At 39.5% G+C, this 20,923-nt stretch overlaps 1 protein-coding gene across 1 annotated transcript in view; it reads left to right on the forward strand.

The window, feature by feature from the left end:
• Positions 1 to 1,922: 1,922 nt before the first annotated feature.
• LOC140230995 (transmembrane protein 26-like) overlaps positions 1,923 to 20,923 on the forward strand; it is a 38,748-nt gene continuing 19,747 nt past the window's right edge. The window contains exon 1 of the mRNA XM_072311145.1: positions 1,923 to 2,119. Within this exon, the coding sequence (XP_072167246.1) occupies positions 1,923 to 2,119 (197 nt within the window). The remainder of the gene's footprint in view (positions 2,120 to 20,923) is intronic.

The raw sequence follows: 20,923 nt of genomic DNA on the forward strand, positions 1-20,923 counted from the left end.
AAACAAGTGTGTTTGTCAGTTGTTAGTGTGGACATACGAGCATGTACTTCGGTGTATGTTATAGGGATGGTTTCGTATTGGCTGAGGTGAGAATTCAGCTTTTAACTTTTCGCGAGATACTTAGAAACCACTTTTTGAAAAGCATGCAATTCTACGAGGAATTCAAACTTTATTAATTTTGATGAAAATCGGTTTTGAAGTGGCTGAGATATCAACAAAAAAAAAATAAACTAAAACAAAGCGATCCTAATGAAATGTGTTGATGGGCCCCACCTTTTATTAGGATTGCTTTGTTTTGGATATTTCAGCCATTTCAAAACCAATTTTCATCAAGTAAACTTTGAATTCCTCTTAGAATTATTATGCTCTTTAATATTTCATAAGAAATTTCTCATTATCGCAAAGAATTATCATAAAAAACGTTGGAAACATCAAGTCTCATCTAAACCAAAACTGTACCACTCCTTTATGTGAATTAATTAATGTTGTGTGTGATCAGAGTCTGATGGTGTAGTTCATGACAACGAATATGAAGTAGAATTAGTGGTAGGAAAAGTAATAACAACAACAAGAACGATTGACATAACGCCTATAATAATTATGAAAATAATGATGGTACTATAATGATTGTGATAATGATTTACATTAACAATAGCGATAATATTGTTGATGAGAACAATAGTACATGTAACAATGCAAATAATAATAGTCATTATATTAATAATGATAATGATAATAATGACAATGATTATTACTTCTGCAATTATGATAATCATAACTATAGTGACTACAATGATATCCTTTTAAGTAAAAGAATATAAAATAATTTTATAATAAAATATGATAGCATCAAAAGTAGTAGAAGCACATACATGGGATGAGTAGCAGTGTTTGTATGGAAATAGCACATAGAGTAACAATGGGTCTGACATATTGTGACTTTATCAATATCTTATTGTCCGATATTTCCCTCTGGTGTATGTGGTCGTAGTTATGAAATACCATGGAGGTAATCCTTGGGAACAGAAAAGTAAAATAGATTGATATTATTGCAATTTAAATGAATGCCATTGTTCGGTGTCCCATATAGGGATAACCAACAAATTTCAGTGTTGTACAATTAGCATTTTATTTCGATGACAAATTGCATTCCCTATTTCTGAAGCCAATTTTGCGTTTGAGAAGTCGTTTTGAATCCTTTATCAGTCGCTGGACAGTACTATAAGTATATCATTCTAATAATTACATTCCATCTCTTTTTAGTGAAGCTCGCACGTTGAGAGCCGTCGTACATCTTGTTATGAATCGTTGGATGACTGGTCGTGAGTAAGCCGTGCAGGTCTTGACTTCTCGACACGGATCTCTAGCCAACTCGAGGGAGAATGGAAATCAAGTTAGACATACGACAGCTAGCGAGCTTGGGCGCGCACTTCACTTTCACTATGAACACATGCGATGTAAGGGAAGCGTTCACACAACTGTGTGGGCGGGGTTACAGCGGTTACTAGGACAATCTCGTGCGCTGATTGGTAGACTGTTTGCGAGGCTCACGTACTTTCGAGCAATCGCGAACTCTGTTGGTTTTCCACAGTGGACGCAGTGTAGTCGTACGTAGACGGACGAGCACGTCAGGGGTTATGAAGCCCGTTATATTTACGGTGATTCCTAACATTGACGTTTGTACAGAACACGATCACGCCAATTACTGAGGATTACTGCTGGTGTTACAGTAAGACGAGTCTTTGATTGTAGGGATTAATCAGTTCGTATTCATTTGCCTGGATCATACACGATGCAGTGGTACACCACTGGCAACAGGTAGCAACATTCTGAGAGTTCTTGTGATTACACTCTCTCCACATAACGAGATTTTGGCCACTCTCCGCATTGATCCTTCTGATGGTTGTGAGCTATACCAGATTATGAAGATGCGTGCAGGACACATTATCAAGGGCGTGTTGGTCCGCCTGTTGCTTAGTGCCCACGCCGCGTTGTGCGTGTGGCGGGTTGTTGCGGCAACCGGCGATTGGCGATACTGGGGTTTGTTGCTGGCTCAACTACTCGTGCTGCTGGAAGCATTTATTACACTGAGCATGAAACAAGGAACGGAGTGGAAATGGTGAGTAATACTCCATATCACAAGATCTTTTTTTTTATGGATCGAAGTTTTCCCTTTTAAAGCAAAATGTACCTCTTGTAACTCCTACACACAAGTGTATCTTTTAGCGTTGTTTATGGGGAGGACATATTCAACTCATAAAAATTGCGCTGTCCATAAATGATTGCTTTTCTTTCACTATTAAGATGCCTCATGTCATAATTTTACTGAATTTCTAACCACAGAACCCAAGTTCACACATGTATTTTCTGCAAGACCGTCACACGTTGGCATAATTCATGTTCACATTTCAAGTTTTGGCGAAACTTCAGTTGGCTTTCTTCAGGGAAGGTTGAAAGTAAATTAAAAAGTTAGTTATTTTGTCTATGACAACATTTCTTTAGAAGTTCTTAAAGCGTTGACATTCAGTAACAACCGACTTGGGTGGTGTTGATTGTCTTAAACACAGTTAAAAGATAAAGACACTTCCCCTGCATGCCTTGTGCGTATCAATAATGAGTCCGGTGTAACGGAAGTAAAGGAAATTGCTCACACAGTACAGCGGAACCAAGAAGCAACCTGCGAAATCGTTTCTCTCTGAGCATTACAGGTGGATCCTCACCTGACTGCAAAGACGTGTTGAGCCAAGACATGCGATAATCATACAGTGTAATGGATATACTCATCCTGTCTAAACACCAGCCGAATGTTGGCCGCACCAACCCATGTACGCCAAGGAGCGGTTGTGGTTCTGTGGATAAGTCCGCAAACTCTCAATCCTGAAGTCCCGGGTGCGAGTCCCTTGGCAGCTCTTGTAGTGTTTTTTTAAGAAAGCACATTACGTACCTTACCTTGTCCTTCGGAGGGAACCTGAAATCACATTTTGATTACATATCAGCATTGACAATACACGAGTTATCATTATAACCATGATTATGATAATACAGAAAACTGCCTCTTAAATCCGTCTTGCCTTCGATGTGTATCAAAATAGTGGTAGAATAACAAACGTACAGCAAATGGCTGCATTTGTACTCATCAGGCTAAGTACAAATCAAAAACTCCTACTGTTGAGATAAGAAATAAATTGAATGCCAGGATAAAGGAAGAGTGACCCGACTATATCACAGGAAACAGTGATACATGTTAACCGCTCTCGTGAGAAACAACGTGTCCACCAATGCGAGCTGATACCATGCGATAAGAACAGATCATTATTTTGCTATCACTTAATAACATGACAACATGAATGTGGTGACAAAATATAGCTGTCCATAATAGACCTGCAAAATGCATCGAAATAACAGACAGACTGTGATTGGTGAAAAGTTGTCGTACCTGCTTTTCAGTATGTATTATTACAATGAGTTGGTGCTTCAAATTCTGTACCTGATACTTAAAAAAAAGGATCCTAACAAAATGAGTCGCGCGCTAAACGACTGAACCAATGATTTACAGCTATCGCATGTTTATTACAATACAAATCATATGATTTGTTGCTAAATAGAATTTAATGTTTTGATCAAATTCGCAAAATAGATCACATGGGAGTGACTAAAGATGAAACACATCGCACACTTTCTACAAGAGATGTATACATCTGATTGATGTGACTCAAAAAGTGCAATCGGTCAAAACAAAGATGGAAAAAGAACCTTAAAATAGACCTGTTACAAGGGGGCAGACTTTAAGCCTCGAGTGACACTTCGGGGTCTCTGGTTTCACCGAATTACCCCGTTCAAGAATCCGCAAACACCAAGTCGTGTGATAATGTATGGTGGCGCCTTGGATCTATTCATGTTTCATCGCCGGTGAATCACAGAAACAATCCCCATACCACAAAGATACGCCATGCAGGTGCTCGTTTGCTGTGAAGGCCAGGTGAACCAAGAGTGGACTCTCGCGCATCTTCCATGAAAACACAGCTCTATGGTTTACGGACTGAGGACCACAATGTCAAAATGCCGTTAACTTACTGTGCAAACAGGTCGTCACTGGTATTGACAGGTTAAGCGTGAAAAGGCCCTATAAGCATGGCCGCTCAATTTTCATCAGTTACACATGTAAATTGCAAAAAGTATAGTGAGTATTGTATTCAAATTCGAGATGAAACTGTGAAATTTCTATAGAGATGAAACTGTTCCATTTCCAATCTATGTAATCGTCTCCTACTTCTCTTCGAAAGAAAAAAAAAGTAGTAAATAAAAAAGTACTGTATTGATCACCCTCTATTGATGAATATAAGATTTTTCCCTGTAGGTATCAGCCAACATAATAGCGGCTAAATATAAAATACCGGATAACCGCTATCTGTACATTGCTAACTTATTATCTTGCCCTGGTCTCGTTTGCCCTCGATAACAACAACAATGACTCTTAACTATAGATTCCAGGTACTGAAATGTATTATGTATAATAGGAAAAATATGAATTGGTTAACCTAGTTCTTGATCCTCATGGAATAAGAAAAATTCCATAAATTTTTTACTAAATTAACGAAGCATAAGAAACCTAACATTGTCTCCACGCGATCTCCAGGGCGCGAAAGCGGTAGCGTACCGTACGGAGAGGCGACAACCAAAAGACCCCTTGTTATTCCGTTGTCATCGGTCATCGCCTGGTGAGTCATAAAGTGATAAGATGAAACGTCCATCATTGTTGAGATCAAATGAAGACTATGATAGCGATAGGAAAAGGAGAGAAAAAAAGTGAACTTGTAAGCTGCAATCCCAGCGCAATTGATACGTGTTGCATGTTGACAGTCCTTTGAATTTGTTCAGAAAGGCTTTTGCACAAAAAGAGAGAAAGACCAAAAGAGAAATTGTGTTAAAAGTTTTGATGCTATATTGAAAAAAAAAGGTGAGATTTTGCTGGTACGCAAATATTCACTCATTTGTGAAATATGTATTGCATTCCATGAAAGCAGTCGTATTTAAGAAAAAAAAAATAATAATAGGGGTTCTTCTTTTGGGGGTGGGGGTGATGGGGATGTTAGCTGGAGGTTTGAATATATCCTGTGCTATTTCTTACTATAATTCGTGAAATTATCCTATTTTCTATCGTCAGATCTTAATGGATTCTATATTAAATCGGTATTATATGAACTTTAAATGGATTACATGCATTTGCAACAAAATGAATGCCCAGGGCTGCAACGTATAGAGACTTTCGCAATGAAATGAACACTGGTCTTGTTTCATGAGTACACGACGCTCATGTACAGGGCGCATAGCTAATCCTGGCTTGTCATACACCCGAAGTCTAATCAGCTATATAGCCGCAAAAGTCAATAGCACTTAATTCTTGCAAAGTATCTTTATTACGTGATCCTGTTATGTAGAGCCTGAAAGTGTAATGTGCCAAGTGCTTTCTTGATATCCACCAATAATGCTTTGAACTATCAAAATGTCTTCTTGTAACAATTTGATAGGACTTAAATTTAGATGAGGTGCAGATATGAAATACAACATCCTGTGTAGTTTTTCCATGTTGTCGGAATCCTTGCTGAAAAAACCCAAACAAAACAGAAATGCATACAAGGATTATAACGTTGCATGTCTGACATTTCATTAGATGCGTGCATTAAAATGATGTACTTCAAGTCTAGAGCGAAACTTGAACTGATGGGAGATTGTAAAAGTCGGACAATCTAGACCGAAACTGATCTACCTTTGAATAATGCTTTACTGCAGACTTCTTTGTGTGTGTATGTGTGTCTGGGGTCGTCAGGCAAATAAGAATAAAAAGATTGGTTACATTCGGAGGTATTAAAATTTCTAACTGGTTCCGAGGCAGTTATCCCCTGCAAATCGCGGGCTTTAAGTTTTCTCTCGGCGGGCTCAGTAATTTTTCTTAGAATCGTCTGTATATGAGAGCTCAGCCGGGGATGGCATGTTAGTCTGAGATATGGCTTGTCCGGATTAAGGCCCATTGGTCTAGCGGGATTTCGCGCCCCCTGTGCGACCCGCTGCTCAGCAACACGACAGCATCGACCGGTGTGTATCGCTCCACTTTCTCTGTCGGGTTGCCAAGGGGAACGCAAAGACGACGTATGGTGAGCCAGCTAGAGCTAAAAGACCTACAATGTTTAGGACAAGCGAGAGAGAATGTTTCTATCCGAGACATTGGGGAGCTGTTGCCTTTGACTGCAAAGCGGCGATAACTCGACTTTGCAGGTAGCATGTTCTCGGATTTGTTAATCTACAGATTTGCAAATGTCTAGAAAACGAGACATGACTGATGCCATAATGCTTGGGATCCCCAACCGCAAGTGTGGAGAAATTTGTGAAAATATGATTAAATTAGATTTCTTCTTTGCCATTCCACACATATACATATGGAAAGTAAGCACATGGCATTGAAATACAGATCTAGTTAAAAATTATATTCATTTGAATCGAATTTGAATAAAATGAAAGCATTTTATTAAACCAAAGTTAATCTTTCATGAGGGTAACATGATAGATGTTGTTCTTGAATCACAATTCGTGCCTTACATTAATTTTTTTTTATTAATTCATTCCTTTCACTGATTATGCGAACGACTTCGTACATTAAAAAAAAACCACTAAATGTGCATGAATATTCTATTATTTTCTGTTTTAAAATTATTTCATTTAAAATTTTGAAATTTTGAAACAAAAGAGCTGTAAGGAATTGAAAAATCAACAAATGTTTGAACGAAACGCGGAATGTTGCAGCTCCAAAATTGGAATATCGTATGAACCAGGTCTATTTCATACGGAGCTTCTTCGAGAGGTCGTTGCTACCTTCATTTGCTTGATTCAACCTTACCTGATTTTTCTCTGTCGGGCTATTTTTAGGGGGAAGGTTAATTGACGAACTGTGTAAGGAATGCAATGAGACGAGCGCTAACGAAGTTACCTCGAACTTTGACTGTGACACTTTAGCTAGTCTGTAAAATCTAGTCCCTTGTTTCTCCTATTCATAAGATATTTTTTGAACGACAGAGGAGTTTCGTTATTTTGCTTTTGCAATGTTTAGTTATGATATACAATTCTTTTACTTGCCTGTCGAGTCTGTAGTTGTTGTGGCTCTTGTGTAAAAGCGCGCGAGTCTGAACCTATTCGCATTCTGTGTTGCTATGCAGGAAAAGTTCAAAGAAACTTTCGTGCTTTAAAGAAATAATCTCTTGTTCTCTGGTTAACTTAACATTTTGAAACCCCTTATTCAAGATTTAATGTTCGCAGGTGATGATACCAAAATCTAGTAAAATTTTGCACAAAACAAAATTAGGGGAAAAATGCAACAAATGTGATGTATACTTAAAAACAATTCATATTTTGTAACAAAGTACTATCCCAGGATCATTCATTTCATCTTACCCATGATAGGCCCTTACGAAATCGTTTTTAAGTGAGATTTGTTTTTTTTTTCTTCTTTTTTTTTAGTCCTTTAAACTGATGATTAAGTGATGTTTGGCACTGTATTCACTAATATTCATAAGATAATGATTCAATATTGTTTTTTTGGCTCCTATGAGAGTAACCTTAGTGGCATATGGTTGGCCTTCATTTGATGTTAACTTTTTATTCCACACCTGGCGTGATCAGCTATAATTGATATGCGTGTATAAATTCGACAACTGTTTCGGCAACTGAATAACACGTTACATCGGATGCAGGTGATGATACTTCTATAGATAATGCCGATGTTCATGCACTACACGCACAGTGAGCTCAACACATAATATATAGCAGTGTGTGTCACACGTGTTGCACGGCTGTAACCGTAGCTCCTGTCGCCCTTGTAGCCGTGTTAATGAGTAAATTGACGAAGTCATTACGGAAGAGGGTTCGTGTGAGGCGGGAAAAAAGAGGGATGGGTTGCGCTGATAGGTGTGGTGGAATCGTGACCTGGGATTGACGAGATTTTTTGATTCACTGTCCTATTTATCATCCCGAGTTGATGACATTCATTGCATTCCTCTCAAAATGTTTTTACCCCTCACTTTTTGAAAATATATAGTTTACCTGGCAGGGAGGGAAAATCCCTCGAGACCTACGGGTCATCGCATATTGATATTTCCTATTGAGTTAGAGGAGAGGTGAGACGCTTGAAGGTTGATGTTTCTTTTCGTGAGATGTGTGCGAGCGTTTCTGTGTTAGCCGAATGAAATGCTTTTGTACCCATGTCTACGTTAATGCAAATATTATTTCCTCATGTGCATGGAAAGCAGTTATTGTAACCAGTTTCGATAGACGAGACCAAAGTATTGCGTCGAGACTTCAGGGAGTTTCGAAATATTTCAAATGTAATGTTTCTGTCAAGTTCATGCGAGTAAAGTTTAGTTCCTTCAACTAGTTTAAACATTTTCTGCGAACTTTTTGTTAAAATTTGCATCCTATTCAATTTTAATTCGGCAGTTGCTGCTAGCCATGGAATTGTAAATAATAGTACAGCTTTCCTCAAGACAATTGCAAAAAAGCACAGTCTTGTTCTCAAGTGGTGTACGTGAATACATTCAGAAACTCCTTTTACAGTAAACTGAAAATGTACGTCCTCTTTACATCTATCCGAATACTCGAAATTAAGTTCCTGTTGGTGTGACGTCACAAAGGAGAACACGTGTTAACCCATCAATTTCTGAAGACCAAGTTCATGTGGCTTGGTGTTGTACCTGTTTGTTTGTTTGGTGTTCGTTTTAATTTTCTGCATGTGGCTGTTTTATAGGGGATACGACTCCCCTGCCCGAGTTCGATTCCCGCCCAGTTCTTACGTCCTTGGACAAAATGTTTTACCCACCATGTCCCTCTCGACCCAGGTGTAACGATGGGTACCTGGCAACACTTGGGTAATAATAATTGCAGAGCAGTGGGATAAATAAGACATTATTATCATAATAATTATCGACCAACAGCATTCCTTTATAGCATCATTGTGCACAGAGAAATGACCTAGCAGTCAACCGATGCCATCATTACCTCAGCTAATTTACATAGGTCTGATTGAGACCAATATCAATATTCAGTTAAAACACGTAAAATTTGAAAAATTTGTTGCGTTCATATTCTAGGTCCGATTTTGATGAAATTCCAACATACGGATGATTGTTATTCCATTCATCAAGGTCAACCGGAATATGGCATGACAATGTACTTTGATGTTATTTTACCCCCCCAATAGAAGTGGTTGTGTTTCAGCAATGACTGGCGGAACCAAGATCAGGTCGGTGAGTTGGCTCAGTCGGTAGCGCGTCTGCCTCACGATCCTAAGGGCCCGGGTTCGAACCCGAGTCTGGACTGATCAATGTTTTGTGTAAGCATACCGTCCCCTCTAGCAAGAGGCAAAACACTCTGTCCCTCGGATAAGACATAATATGGAGGTCCCGTGTATGAGAGAGTAACAGCTCATGCACGTAAAAGATCCCGCTTCATTCATTCATCGCAAAGAGCAGGGTGTTGTGAAGTGGTCCCACCTCACATCCAACTGGACCCCATGGAAGACTAGCTTAACGTAGCTGAATATGGGCTATCCAGCCATCTTCTCAGATGGAAATGAACAAACAAACAAACAAACAAAAAAACAAACAAACAAGCAAACAAACAAACAATCATCATAGAAGTCGACAGGAAAATGTTATCCTTATCTATTGGAATGCAAGTGAAGATAACTTTTCAAGATTCAAGATTCAAATTTATGCTACGCATAACTGATGAGCATATGATGAGCATATCGTCACTTCAAGCATGTAACCAGACCTCCTCAAACTGTTACCAGATCCCATCGCTTCTTGCACCATATCTCCCAGATTGCTTGTGACAATTAATGTAGAAATGAAAACATTCAGGATTTTACATTGTAATGATGAAAGACAGCACGCCCTTAACATCTCTGTATGAAGCATGGATCAATATTGTCCAAAGATTTAAAACAATCACTAGACAAACTCGCGCACATTTTGAAATTTCGAAAATACATTGTTTTGTATCATTGTCAACCGTTGTGACATATCTCTCTTTCAGTTGCAATAAACCCCTTACAGTTTGAGTAGCTCAGACTGTGCACGGTTGTATGTAATTATGCTCTCTCTTGTCTTCTTATATGGTGAATAAAAAAGCCCACAACATATACAACTGATATTCGGGTAAACCTAGTTTACCTGAGCCGCCTCCTTGCATCGAAATCTGGTGGTAACGCGTGACTACCAAAGGCATATTAATGCACTGATGCCTCCGCCCTGCTTGACAGGCCGTAGCGTCAGAGGTTTCCAGTTCGTAAAGGAGGCACAAATTAGAGCTGGGAAAAAAAAAATCAAAATAACTTAAAGAGATATCTATCAGGGAAAATAATATGCACTTCCGTGACGCCCTCTTCGGCGGAAAATGACACCTTCCTCCCGGCGCTTCCTGTAAAGAAAGTCTCTTGTTTCCATGCATCCCAACATCGATGAGTGGTGCGGAAATAACGGACTTTGATTCATCGGGGACAGAAAGGGGACAGAAATGTCGCAGGTGAAAACGAGAAGCGAGTCCCGCCATTCTGGGGGCAGAAGAAATCACTGCGTGGGAAGTTCAACATGGCACCCTCACCCCTGCATGTTATAAGACACAAAGGATGGGGGAGGGGGAAAGGATGGGCATGGAGGAGAGAAAACAAACATGAAGGGATGAGGGAGAGTGTGAACGAATGTTGAGGTCACATGAAGGGGTGTGAAGGAAAACAGAAGTCGGTTTATTGCATACGAAGATCATCACCTGTCGAACGAATGCTTGAACAACGCTATCAAGTTATATTTTGTCCTTGTCGTTAAACGGGATTTAAGAGGCGAATCGACTCTAGCGACATCTCGAGGAAAAAGAAGACTACTGAGCAAAGACTTTGATTTCATGATTGTAATAGCTTAAAAAAGTATCTTGTATCAGGGACGATTTTGCCATAGGTGAAATGTTATCTGCACTTAGCTTGGCTAATAGAGAAATATAGACAATCTGCAATTGAGTCTAACTTTTATGCAAAACACCTGTCCTTTTATATTATGGAACTACATTGGTTTACACAGACTTGTATTTTCGTTTTTGGGAATAAACTGGAAAGATTCGTGAGATTGTAATATGGAAAAGGTTCAACTTTACCAAACAGATGTGGAAGACATTCATTCTACCAACCTTGGCAGCCGGATTCATATAGTACGATGAAGACTCATAATTATAATCTCACCAAATGCCAAACCACTTCCTTAGATAACAAGAATGCAGGGGAAACTCATAGGCAAAATGTGGATAGGCTTGATACCAGATTGAACCGGTAACCATCTCATCCCGGAACACGCCATCCAATGTTCCTCCCACTGCGGCCACACTTTCCTCCCCGAGTAGATTCGTGACCTCCACACTGTATATTTCTGTGTGCTCGTCACAGCAATCTAGATATCGTTCAGATTGCTGCTTTCGTGACAACGTTGGAGGCGCCCTATATTCTACTCGTCAATAAACAAACAAACCAGCATTTGACATTCGCGCGAGACGGGTTCATTATCACAGGATGCTAGAAAAAACTGTTTTGCGAAACAGGATGTGAAACCGAATTCACGTTCACACAACAAAGCTGAAAGCAACATTATTCATATTTGCTCTGTAAACAAATTAATTCCTTTAATTTAGTTGCTTGCGATTCAAAGCACTTTTATAACTTCAGTTGCCACCAGCATTTTCATTTTGTCTGGTGAATATGTCATTTCTGTCATTGTTGCTTCTACAACTTGTCATGTAGTGTGGCGCTTTCTACTTTTCAATTAGATTTTTTACTTTATATGATAGATATCACAGAAATGCCAAGTTTCGATCTACGAATGGTGTCAAGAATCACGTTTCAACTGAATCGCACACCTTTCTTTTCCGTATCACTAAGTTGAATCGTGTTACCCAAGATCTCTCGCTCCGCTGAGAATTGGGCGCCACCACTGGTGACGTCAGATGTCGTTCCAGTCAGGTAGCAGGTGATGCGTGTAACTATAACAGGAAAGGAGTCTTCCCGCTTGACTCCGCCTCCACGAGGCATCAAAACGCTACCATGGCAACGCTGTGTTAAACTCCGCCCATACAGCACAACGTACATGGAGGTAATTGTGATATTATATATAGAGAGAGACCGAGCTGAGTGAAACATTGTATGATCATATCATATCTATCTATCCATTAGAAAGATCATTTCTCGAAATTAAACACCATGGACAAAAGTTTGAGGAAATTCATACAAAAACCGACAATACAACTGATTGACAAATTGCCCTACATCGACGTAAATAGGCACTGAATTGATCAAATTCATTGATGAATTAAAAAAAACGGACAAGTTTTACTAACTATGATTTGAATTCAGAAGTAAACAATTGGAGAAAAGCGATTTCCTCTGATCATCTCAACTGAAAAGGAAAAAAAAAAACAGCTGAAGTAATGTGATTGTGACTTGATTATGCGTTGTACTTCCCCTTGTTATTTCGCAGCTTTTGACAGCATTGTTTTATAAAGTCACCAACCTAAAATCTTAGTATTAACAGTAAAAATATTATTAAAAAAAACTATTCCGTCTGTTTCCAGGATGGAAACTAATCTTTCCAAATTCATGGATGACACGACCTCGCAAAAGAAGACGACTTCAAGGCAGTTACTTGAGGCAATATGGTTTATTAATCAAATGGAAAGCAACAAGTGCATTCCTCAGTGAACAACCGACATTGACTCTGCGTAAGATATCGAAATCTCAGATCGTGTTGTCCGTTGGGGGTAAGAAAACACCGCAAAAAGAACTCAACAGCGAAGGTCGCAAATTTGATATCGTTTATCGTATTTCGGGATTACAGTGCGCCTGATATTATCTGCGATTCTGATCTCGGGAATTGACTACGTTTCCGATCATCTTACGAAGATTAACGAGAAGTTGCTAATGTTTCTGTGATTGGAATACGAATGAGTGAATAACTGGTGTGGGGTTTTTTTTTTCAATGTTGCGATGGAAGCGTGGTAATGATAGTTTGTGCTATTTTACTCAGTTTCGTCTCATTTTACACAGAAATTATGCAGCTTGAGAAGTCTTCATTTACATCCCGGATATATTCAGCCCCATCCCCCTGTCATTTATAGTAGTTTTCCCCCAGAGGCTGTAGTGCCTCAACTGACATAATGCTGAAAATGTGGCGATGTTGACATTTTCGAAAATTTTATCTTTAATCTCACTAGTTTGGATGTTCCCGCGTGAAGTAAGCAGGAAGCAAGCTGTATCTAGTTTGGTGAGAAGGCGTGTGTCACTGTCAATAGGAGGATATCACAGTACGAACACTCATTCACGCGTCTCTTTGCTTGCGTCTTCAATATTTTGATACCAGATTAAAACTAACAAACAAACAAACATGCATACACACACACACACACACACACACACACACATACACCGAGAGTGCCATGTGAAAATCTCTCGGGCAGTTACTTGTCTCTTCAAGTTAGTGTAAAAGGTTAGCCAGATCAGCTCTCATATCTAACACAAGAATAGAGCTCGTGGCAGAATGTTCTAAAAGGAATCGGGGGTGTGTGCCAACACTAGGGAAAAGGTCCACGTAGACAAATTATCTGCTCTCAATACGACATTAAATATCTGAAAGAGAAAGCAATGATACTTGAAAACTTGTACACAGGCTATTCGAAGGCAGAAGGCACTTTTTTCAGTTTTCTTCTTCCCTCTACCAGATTTCATCAACTTTTGCCGAGAGATGGAATTTGCTTTGTCTCTATCGCAAACCTCAGCTCATGTCGTATTGTCCATTGATTTTAGACATGGAAAAATTGAATGTGTTTGTTGATTTTCATTGCTGACTGATAAACAGTATTTGGTAATTATCATAATTATAGTGGCATCAGAGGTCTTTGCTCATTTCAGCGATCATGTTCCTCGAAATTTTGCGGATTAAGGCTACCTTAGACTGTCAAGCTGAATACCATGTTCGTTATCTCTCGTCCCAAATACATATAAGCCCAAATATTATAATCCGATAATCTGGCCAGACATGTCGAAAATATCGTGCCGAGTTTATCTAAGAAAAGCTCGTCTCTTCTGTAGTTTGCTCCAAATTGGTTTGTATACAGACACCGAATGGCCGCATGCATAGACCTACTGGAAAGGTGGAGGTTAGTATCTTCGGCTTCTCTATCTCCCCCTGCTTTTCGATCTATTTAATGGTACGATATCAAATAAAAACATTCTCATCCCCAGCAAAAAGCAAGTAGAATCGTATTGTCCCATCTGCTGTCACCTTACCTTGAAGGAACTGCTTTCTGCTCCCAAATGTTTTTTGTTTTTTTTTTTTGTCATCGCTTCCGTTAAACAAGTGATTCCAACTTGCCTTTTACTAAAAAATTCATGCCTTTATCATTCTTTTATTCATTATAAGCCGAGATTGTAGAATTCACAGAAACCTGAGCGTTGTATGAAATATTGACTTAATAAGATCAATAGGAATATGTTCAATTTTAGAGAATGAAATCAATATAGAATTCTTGCCTAAAGCCATATATCGGGAAGTCACATTCCCAGCGGGAATTATGATTTCAAACAGGGGGATGCAGATTTAAAATCCTGTATCAAGATTCTTCATCGGGAACTCTTTTTACATCATAAACAACAAGAACAACAGCAACAACAACAACAAAAAGTTACATTCCCTGCGGGAATGTGGGCTTCAATAGGTTCCACTGGAAGGTATAGGAACAATGTGGTGACGGACGCGTGTTTGACAACCACTTGGCAGAAATCTCACCGGGAAGGGAGTGGGTCCTGTTTATGGTGTGAATCATCAGTCGAATTCAAGTCAACGTCGCGCTCTGGTGGTGATGTCGTCTGCGCGGGGAACGTTTCCCTTGATCTTCTCCGGACTTTGGCGGGAAATGCAGGCACGCGCAAGGAGATGAGTGAGGGACGTAGAGAGAGCAGAATTTTCAGATTCCGGCTGCTTTGCGGGTGGAGCTCGATCCTCTCCTAACTCAAGATGCATCACTTTCATGAGGCGAAGAGATCCCGGAGACATTGGGATAATGTGCATATATGAGTCAAAGAGTTAGGATATATACTATCGTCTTTCCCCTAAGCTAGTTTGAATCCTTTATCTCACATTCGTCAGCTTTCTTTAATCACCATTCTGCAGCATAATGATTGGAAATTGGGCTTTGCCTTGCATCAAACATCTCAAAATATTGAAGTGAACAGAAGATGAGTCCAAGACAAACTCCCTTTGAGGGAGCCCGTAATTCCGATGCATCATTACAAAAGTCAGTTCTACATGAAAGTCAGTTGAAAGTAAAATTCACTTGTCAGTAAGACCAGCTACAAAAAAAAAAAAAAGATCCCATTTAGGTATGCCCATGCTTTTTACATTGTAAAATACATGCAATCGTTAACTATTATCTATGCTGGTTATATATATATGTATATAGAGCACTAAAGACAATAAACCGAATGTCTCCGTGTTTTGAGCACAAATATTTTAACGATGATGATGAAACCGATGAGATAGCAGCTGCACAAATATCCCGCACGATTTTAGGAAATTGACTTCTATCATGGATGTTTTGTTTGATCATTTTGATATGATCCCGTTGGTAATTGAATTAACTATCTTCTTAGTCTTCCAAAAGAAAAAGGCAGAAGGGATACGCCCACTTCTGTTTCAGCGAACCAAATCATGGAAGGAAGCCCATTAAGGCCAATTAACTAATTTGAAGACACCACTTATCAATAGTCGGTGGCCGGTTTTATTTGGTAAGCGGGTGCATTCCGGAAAATATGATAATAGGCAAATGACATGTACGACGACACACATTGAACATTTTTTGCCATTCATGAAAAAAAAAATCGTTTATTCATGGCAATCATATTTCAAGAGCCGACAAAATATGATACATTCTAATTAATTATTTCTGGTTAGTCATTTTGCTTGATTGGTTTTTTTTTTCTTTGTTTAATTTCTACAACCGAATCAAAACAATCGGATATGAATAACAACTGGCTTAGGTAAGTTACTTATTTTACACTTCCTCATGAAACACTATAAATAGGAACCTAAATGATAAAATTGTAATAAGAGAATCACCAAAATATCAGCCCAAAATGGTTATGGGAGTTGACGGGTTAACGACGTGAGCCAATGCAGGGATCTGTCAACGAAGCCGACGCGATCTCCATTCAGCGATGGGCTATCACCTTTAAACAGTCTTGTTTGGATCTCTCTCGCCTTCAAGAAAACCACACAAACAAAACGATCGCACCCAGTCAGCAACGTCTTGAGGGGTCGAAGTTAGGAAAAGAAAAGAAAAAAGATCCGAAGAGAAAAATAAAACCTAATTACAGGAAAACGATTTCGTTCCTTAGAAGGTTTGCGTTGGCAACGTGTTCGACAAGGCTCGTAGAGAAGTGTGCATGCATGGCCAGGAACGCCATGACTTGTGTTTACAATTTAGCCCTAGACTGCCGAAGAGCTTTTAGGAGAATTTAGTCATTACCTCAGTTTTCTGATACCCTCCCGGTATATCTTCGAGCCTTTCAAGCTACTTGGAAGCAAAATTGCTCATAAAACTCTGCCTGAGCGAAGGGGAGCCTGATTTTGATAGCACAAATTTTGAAGACTTTTCAACCTCTCTTGACATTATGTACTTGATTTGTTTTTATTTTTTTCTTCAAACTAATAACCCTCTTTAGTCAGTTCTGCCATACTAGCTCGACGATTTTTGTAGAATTCGAATAACGTGTGTCCTTTTGTTAAGATGACTATACGTGTGATTTTTAAACCTGCCGCTCAGTTGAAGTACAGAACTGGCGATCCCAGGTCAAGCTCCCATTTGGCGAAGTCGTGATCCGCTGCGAGACATTACGCGGCTCTTTCGTCTTGGAAAGGAGAAGAACCTTATTAATGATGCCATGAGGATGTGGCAAAATTGTCAGAGATTGAGAGTGAGTTTGCAGTTAACAAGGGATGCCCTTTTTTGTGCGTGTGTGTATGTTTGTTTCTGATTGTGTGCGTACCTTTGGTGTCTGTAAGAATCTTTGCGACTTTGGACATGTTCGGCATTTAGGGCATGGTTCAAAATACACGGAAAAGAACATTGCTTCTGAATGACACGACAAAGTTGTTGGTTGTCGAACATTCTCGTCACGTCGTCACAAACCCATCCTGGCACAGGGAACGGTAGTTGTCCATGTTAGCGGTTATTTAGCGGGATAGCATGTGTGTGTGTGTGTGTGTGTGTGCGCGCATGTGTGTGTGAATTTTTATGCTTCGCATTGCTTTGTGAGGCCTACCTATGTAATTTGTGTTTTAATAAAATTATGCGATATAACCTCACTCTCGCTGTCAGTACATAAGAGAGAATGTATCATCAGTGGTTGATATCACTGTTCATCCATCTGAGAATAGTTTCTTTTTGTGGCATTTTCTTGAAGACATGGACTTTTTGATTTCTGAACTGGCCGTTTGGTGGGTATCTTATTTTCGGAACATGACATTGCAAGTCTTTGAGATTCGATAAAATCGTTCATTCACCTCTGCAATGATTTTTTCCCCTCACGACGTAGAATGTAACCGTAATGGCAATGTACCCCTCTCCCGCTGTAAAAGAGTTCTATAAACATTTACGTTCCACGACTGCTTCTATATTTAGTCCATACCCGAGCTTGACTTCGATTATTTTAAATTTCCACGCTTTCTGCCCAGAGAAAGGGAAGCCGTATGGTGGAGGAAACTGATAGGGAAACGCGATATAGAAGTTGATTTGACAAGGTTAGGTCCTATTTTACACCAAAGCTGACACGTAGACATGCTTTACATAATTCTGTAGGTTAAATGCTTCACTCTTTCTCTCACTCTTTCAAGAAAAAGTCAAGATTTTCGCCACCCTGAACTTGTGAACTTTATGGCAGCTGTGGTTCTCCAAAAGCTTATCGCTTTGTAAGATTTATTTTCACTAGCGTTTGATACAGCGTCACGTAGGACTCCTCGAGTTACGGGAAGTACTTAAACTCACATGACACATACACAAACTCTAACCACGCGAAGCAATCAAAATTCAATCTACTCTCACAATACATTTGTGAATTCTTCTGAAAGTTTTATAAGTTATAATGAGCAATGTTAAAATGATTAGAATACTAGAAGGTTGTTCGAGGGTAAACTGTCACAGAACCTATAACGCATCATCCTAAGACTTTGTTAAAGAAATGAGAAATTTACAGCAATTCAATTCTTTTACTAACGCATTCATACACATGATTAAAAAAAAGAACAAATGCATCACGATGACCTTGGGGAAATTGTTCCTCCTCTGCAGAAAATTAGAGTTTCAAAACAAAGAAACTTTAAAGCTCGTAGGTGTAATGATCGTGATTCCTACTGCGAGGTGCGATACGGCCTCACACGAGAACCTTGGATTTCTGCACCACAACGCGCATTTTTAAGGCGTCTTGGAAAAGTCATTATTTCCCGATGAGCTTCTCTAAAAGAGATCTCGAAGAATTACCTTGACACGTTTTCAGTTAAGAACCCCCTCTCGACAAACAATGTGGCAACTTAACCTTAAGGTTTTAGATTAGATTTACCAATGTTTACAATACCGTTATCTGAAATCTACAAACTACATTTTGTGGTAGAAGTTGAAGGCTATACTGCCCTAAAAGTTGACTGAACTCGGCATTGCTCGTGAGTCTACTTGTATTTTATCTGATTTTCGTTGCAATTTGATAATGCTCCCATCCTCTCTGAGGTCATTTCTTGGGAAAGTGACGATTGCTTCCAAGCTGTGGAAAATAATCTTCATATTTCCCTTTCAATATTCTTCTCTCTTTGTCCAGTCCCTAGTCGTATGACGTCATTATTTGTTCGCGGTTTTTGCGTCGTGGATAGAACGTTTGGACGACCACTGCGTGTGTGTTTTGTAAAGAGGAATGACGTCAGAACGGTTCCCCCATTTCTGAATAATCTCCAAGCATGTGAACTTTAACGAATTAGGCGTCAACATGTACTCGCCTGATACACTTTCAAAGCGTGGTGTTTTTTCTTCTTGTCATTATGAGCATGAGTTACCTACAAACCGACATATTTACGTATTCACCAAACATAGGCCTATCTATGCATTTTTGGTAGTAAGTACAAATAAAAAAAAGAGAAAAAGGAAGTATTTCTAACTCATTAATGAACCTAATTGGGACTTTCATTTATAAACACGTGATGATCTATCAAGTCTGGGGGTTTTCTTCTTGCCATTTTGAGTAGGTGTGTCTTACTAACCGACGCAATTACGTGTGCAACAAACTTACCAATGCATTTCTAGGAAGTAGGGAAGCAAATAAAACAAATATTTCTTAGGACATTAAAAACATTAGTCATAAGCACGTGGTACACTCCAAAGCCTAGGGTCTTTCCCATTTTTTGCCATTTTGAGGTTGGACCTTTTCACCAACCGACGCATTTACGTATGCAACAAACTTAGCAATGTCTTACCAGAAAGTAAGCAAGCACAAGCATCTTGGAAAACAGTTAAGTAATGACCATGCTAGGGAGTATCATTTATATGCATGTGATACGCTACCAAGTCCGGGATTTTTCTTCCCTCCATCTTAAAAGCAGACGTTATAATACCAACCGACCTACATACATAAAATACCAACAGAGCGGTGTGTATTCTCTGTATTAGGAAGCAAGGGTTGCATTTCTTGACACTTAAAGAACAGTTTCACATTCGTTTGACCTTTCCTTTCTTAACCGATGTTTCAGTCAATTTTACTTCATTGCATTAAACATAGATCAGCCTTTTCATCCGCGTTCATTTACAGACATAAAAACGCAAAAATAACCCGAGTATACATACTTCATCTGGCACAAGGACAACATGACCTAACATTGCTATGTTGACTGCTCGTATTGCCAGACAACTTTTGGTTCTTCGCTTCTTGTTTTCTTTGATGAGGACTGACGTTTATTGGCTATCTCTATGCCAAGTCACCTGATTGATTGAACAATATTGAACTTGGAAACAAGGAAAAAAATATTTTCCAGGCCGTCATTTCCTACACTCGAGGAACACATCGTCAGTGGCAACCAGCCAGAGAGCCACTCCGAAAACCGAGCCGCGACTCTTAGTTTGATTCGGCTCTCTATGCCACTAATTTCGTCGACATGTTTTGGCAGTCATAACCGACACAGACAACATCGATGGATCTTGTGTTGTTGCATCGATCATGTTATTCTCTGCAATACTACTTGATGAGGCAAGGCCGATGCTGTCGAACCCAGAACCTATACACATCAAAGAGTCACGCAAGACTCTTCCAGATGAAACGACTAAGCAGTTCCACAACATGCTCAGAAGATAACAAAGTGTTTAGGACGGTGATTTAGCTCAATCAATAGCGAGTCTGCCACACGATCCAAAGGACTCGGATTCGATTCCTACTGAGCAAAGTTGTGTGTAATCATACCGTCCTCTATAGTAAGAGGCAAAACACTGTCCCTCGGATAGGACATAAAAATGAAGGTCCCGTTTGTGAGAGAGTCACAACTCATGTACGTAAAAGACCCCGCTTCATCTATTCATCGCAAAGAGCAGGTTGTTTAACCACTTGAAGTGGTCCCACCTAACACCTAACTGGACCCCATGGAACACAGACCAGTTATTGCAGCTGAATATATGGGTTTTCCAGCCATCTTCTCAGATGGAAATGAAAAAAAAAAGTGTTCGAAAAACGCAAGTGTAGCAAGGGCATGGGAGGGGCCTGTATGAAATAGATGGATGTTCTTTTAACCTTTCACCGTAAGCCACTTTCTACCTG

The sequence above is a fragment of the Diadema setosum genome, chromosome 1 (genome assembly GCF_964275005.1).
Source record: "Diadema setosum chromosome 1, eeDiaSeto1, whole genome shotgun sequence".
NCBI lineage: Eukaryota > Metazoa > Echinodermata > Echinoidea > Diadematoida > Diadematidae > Diadema > Diadema setosum.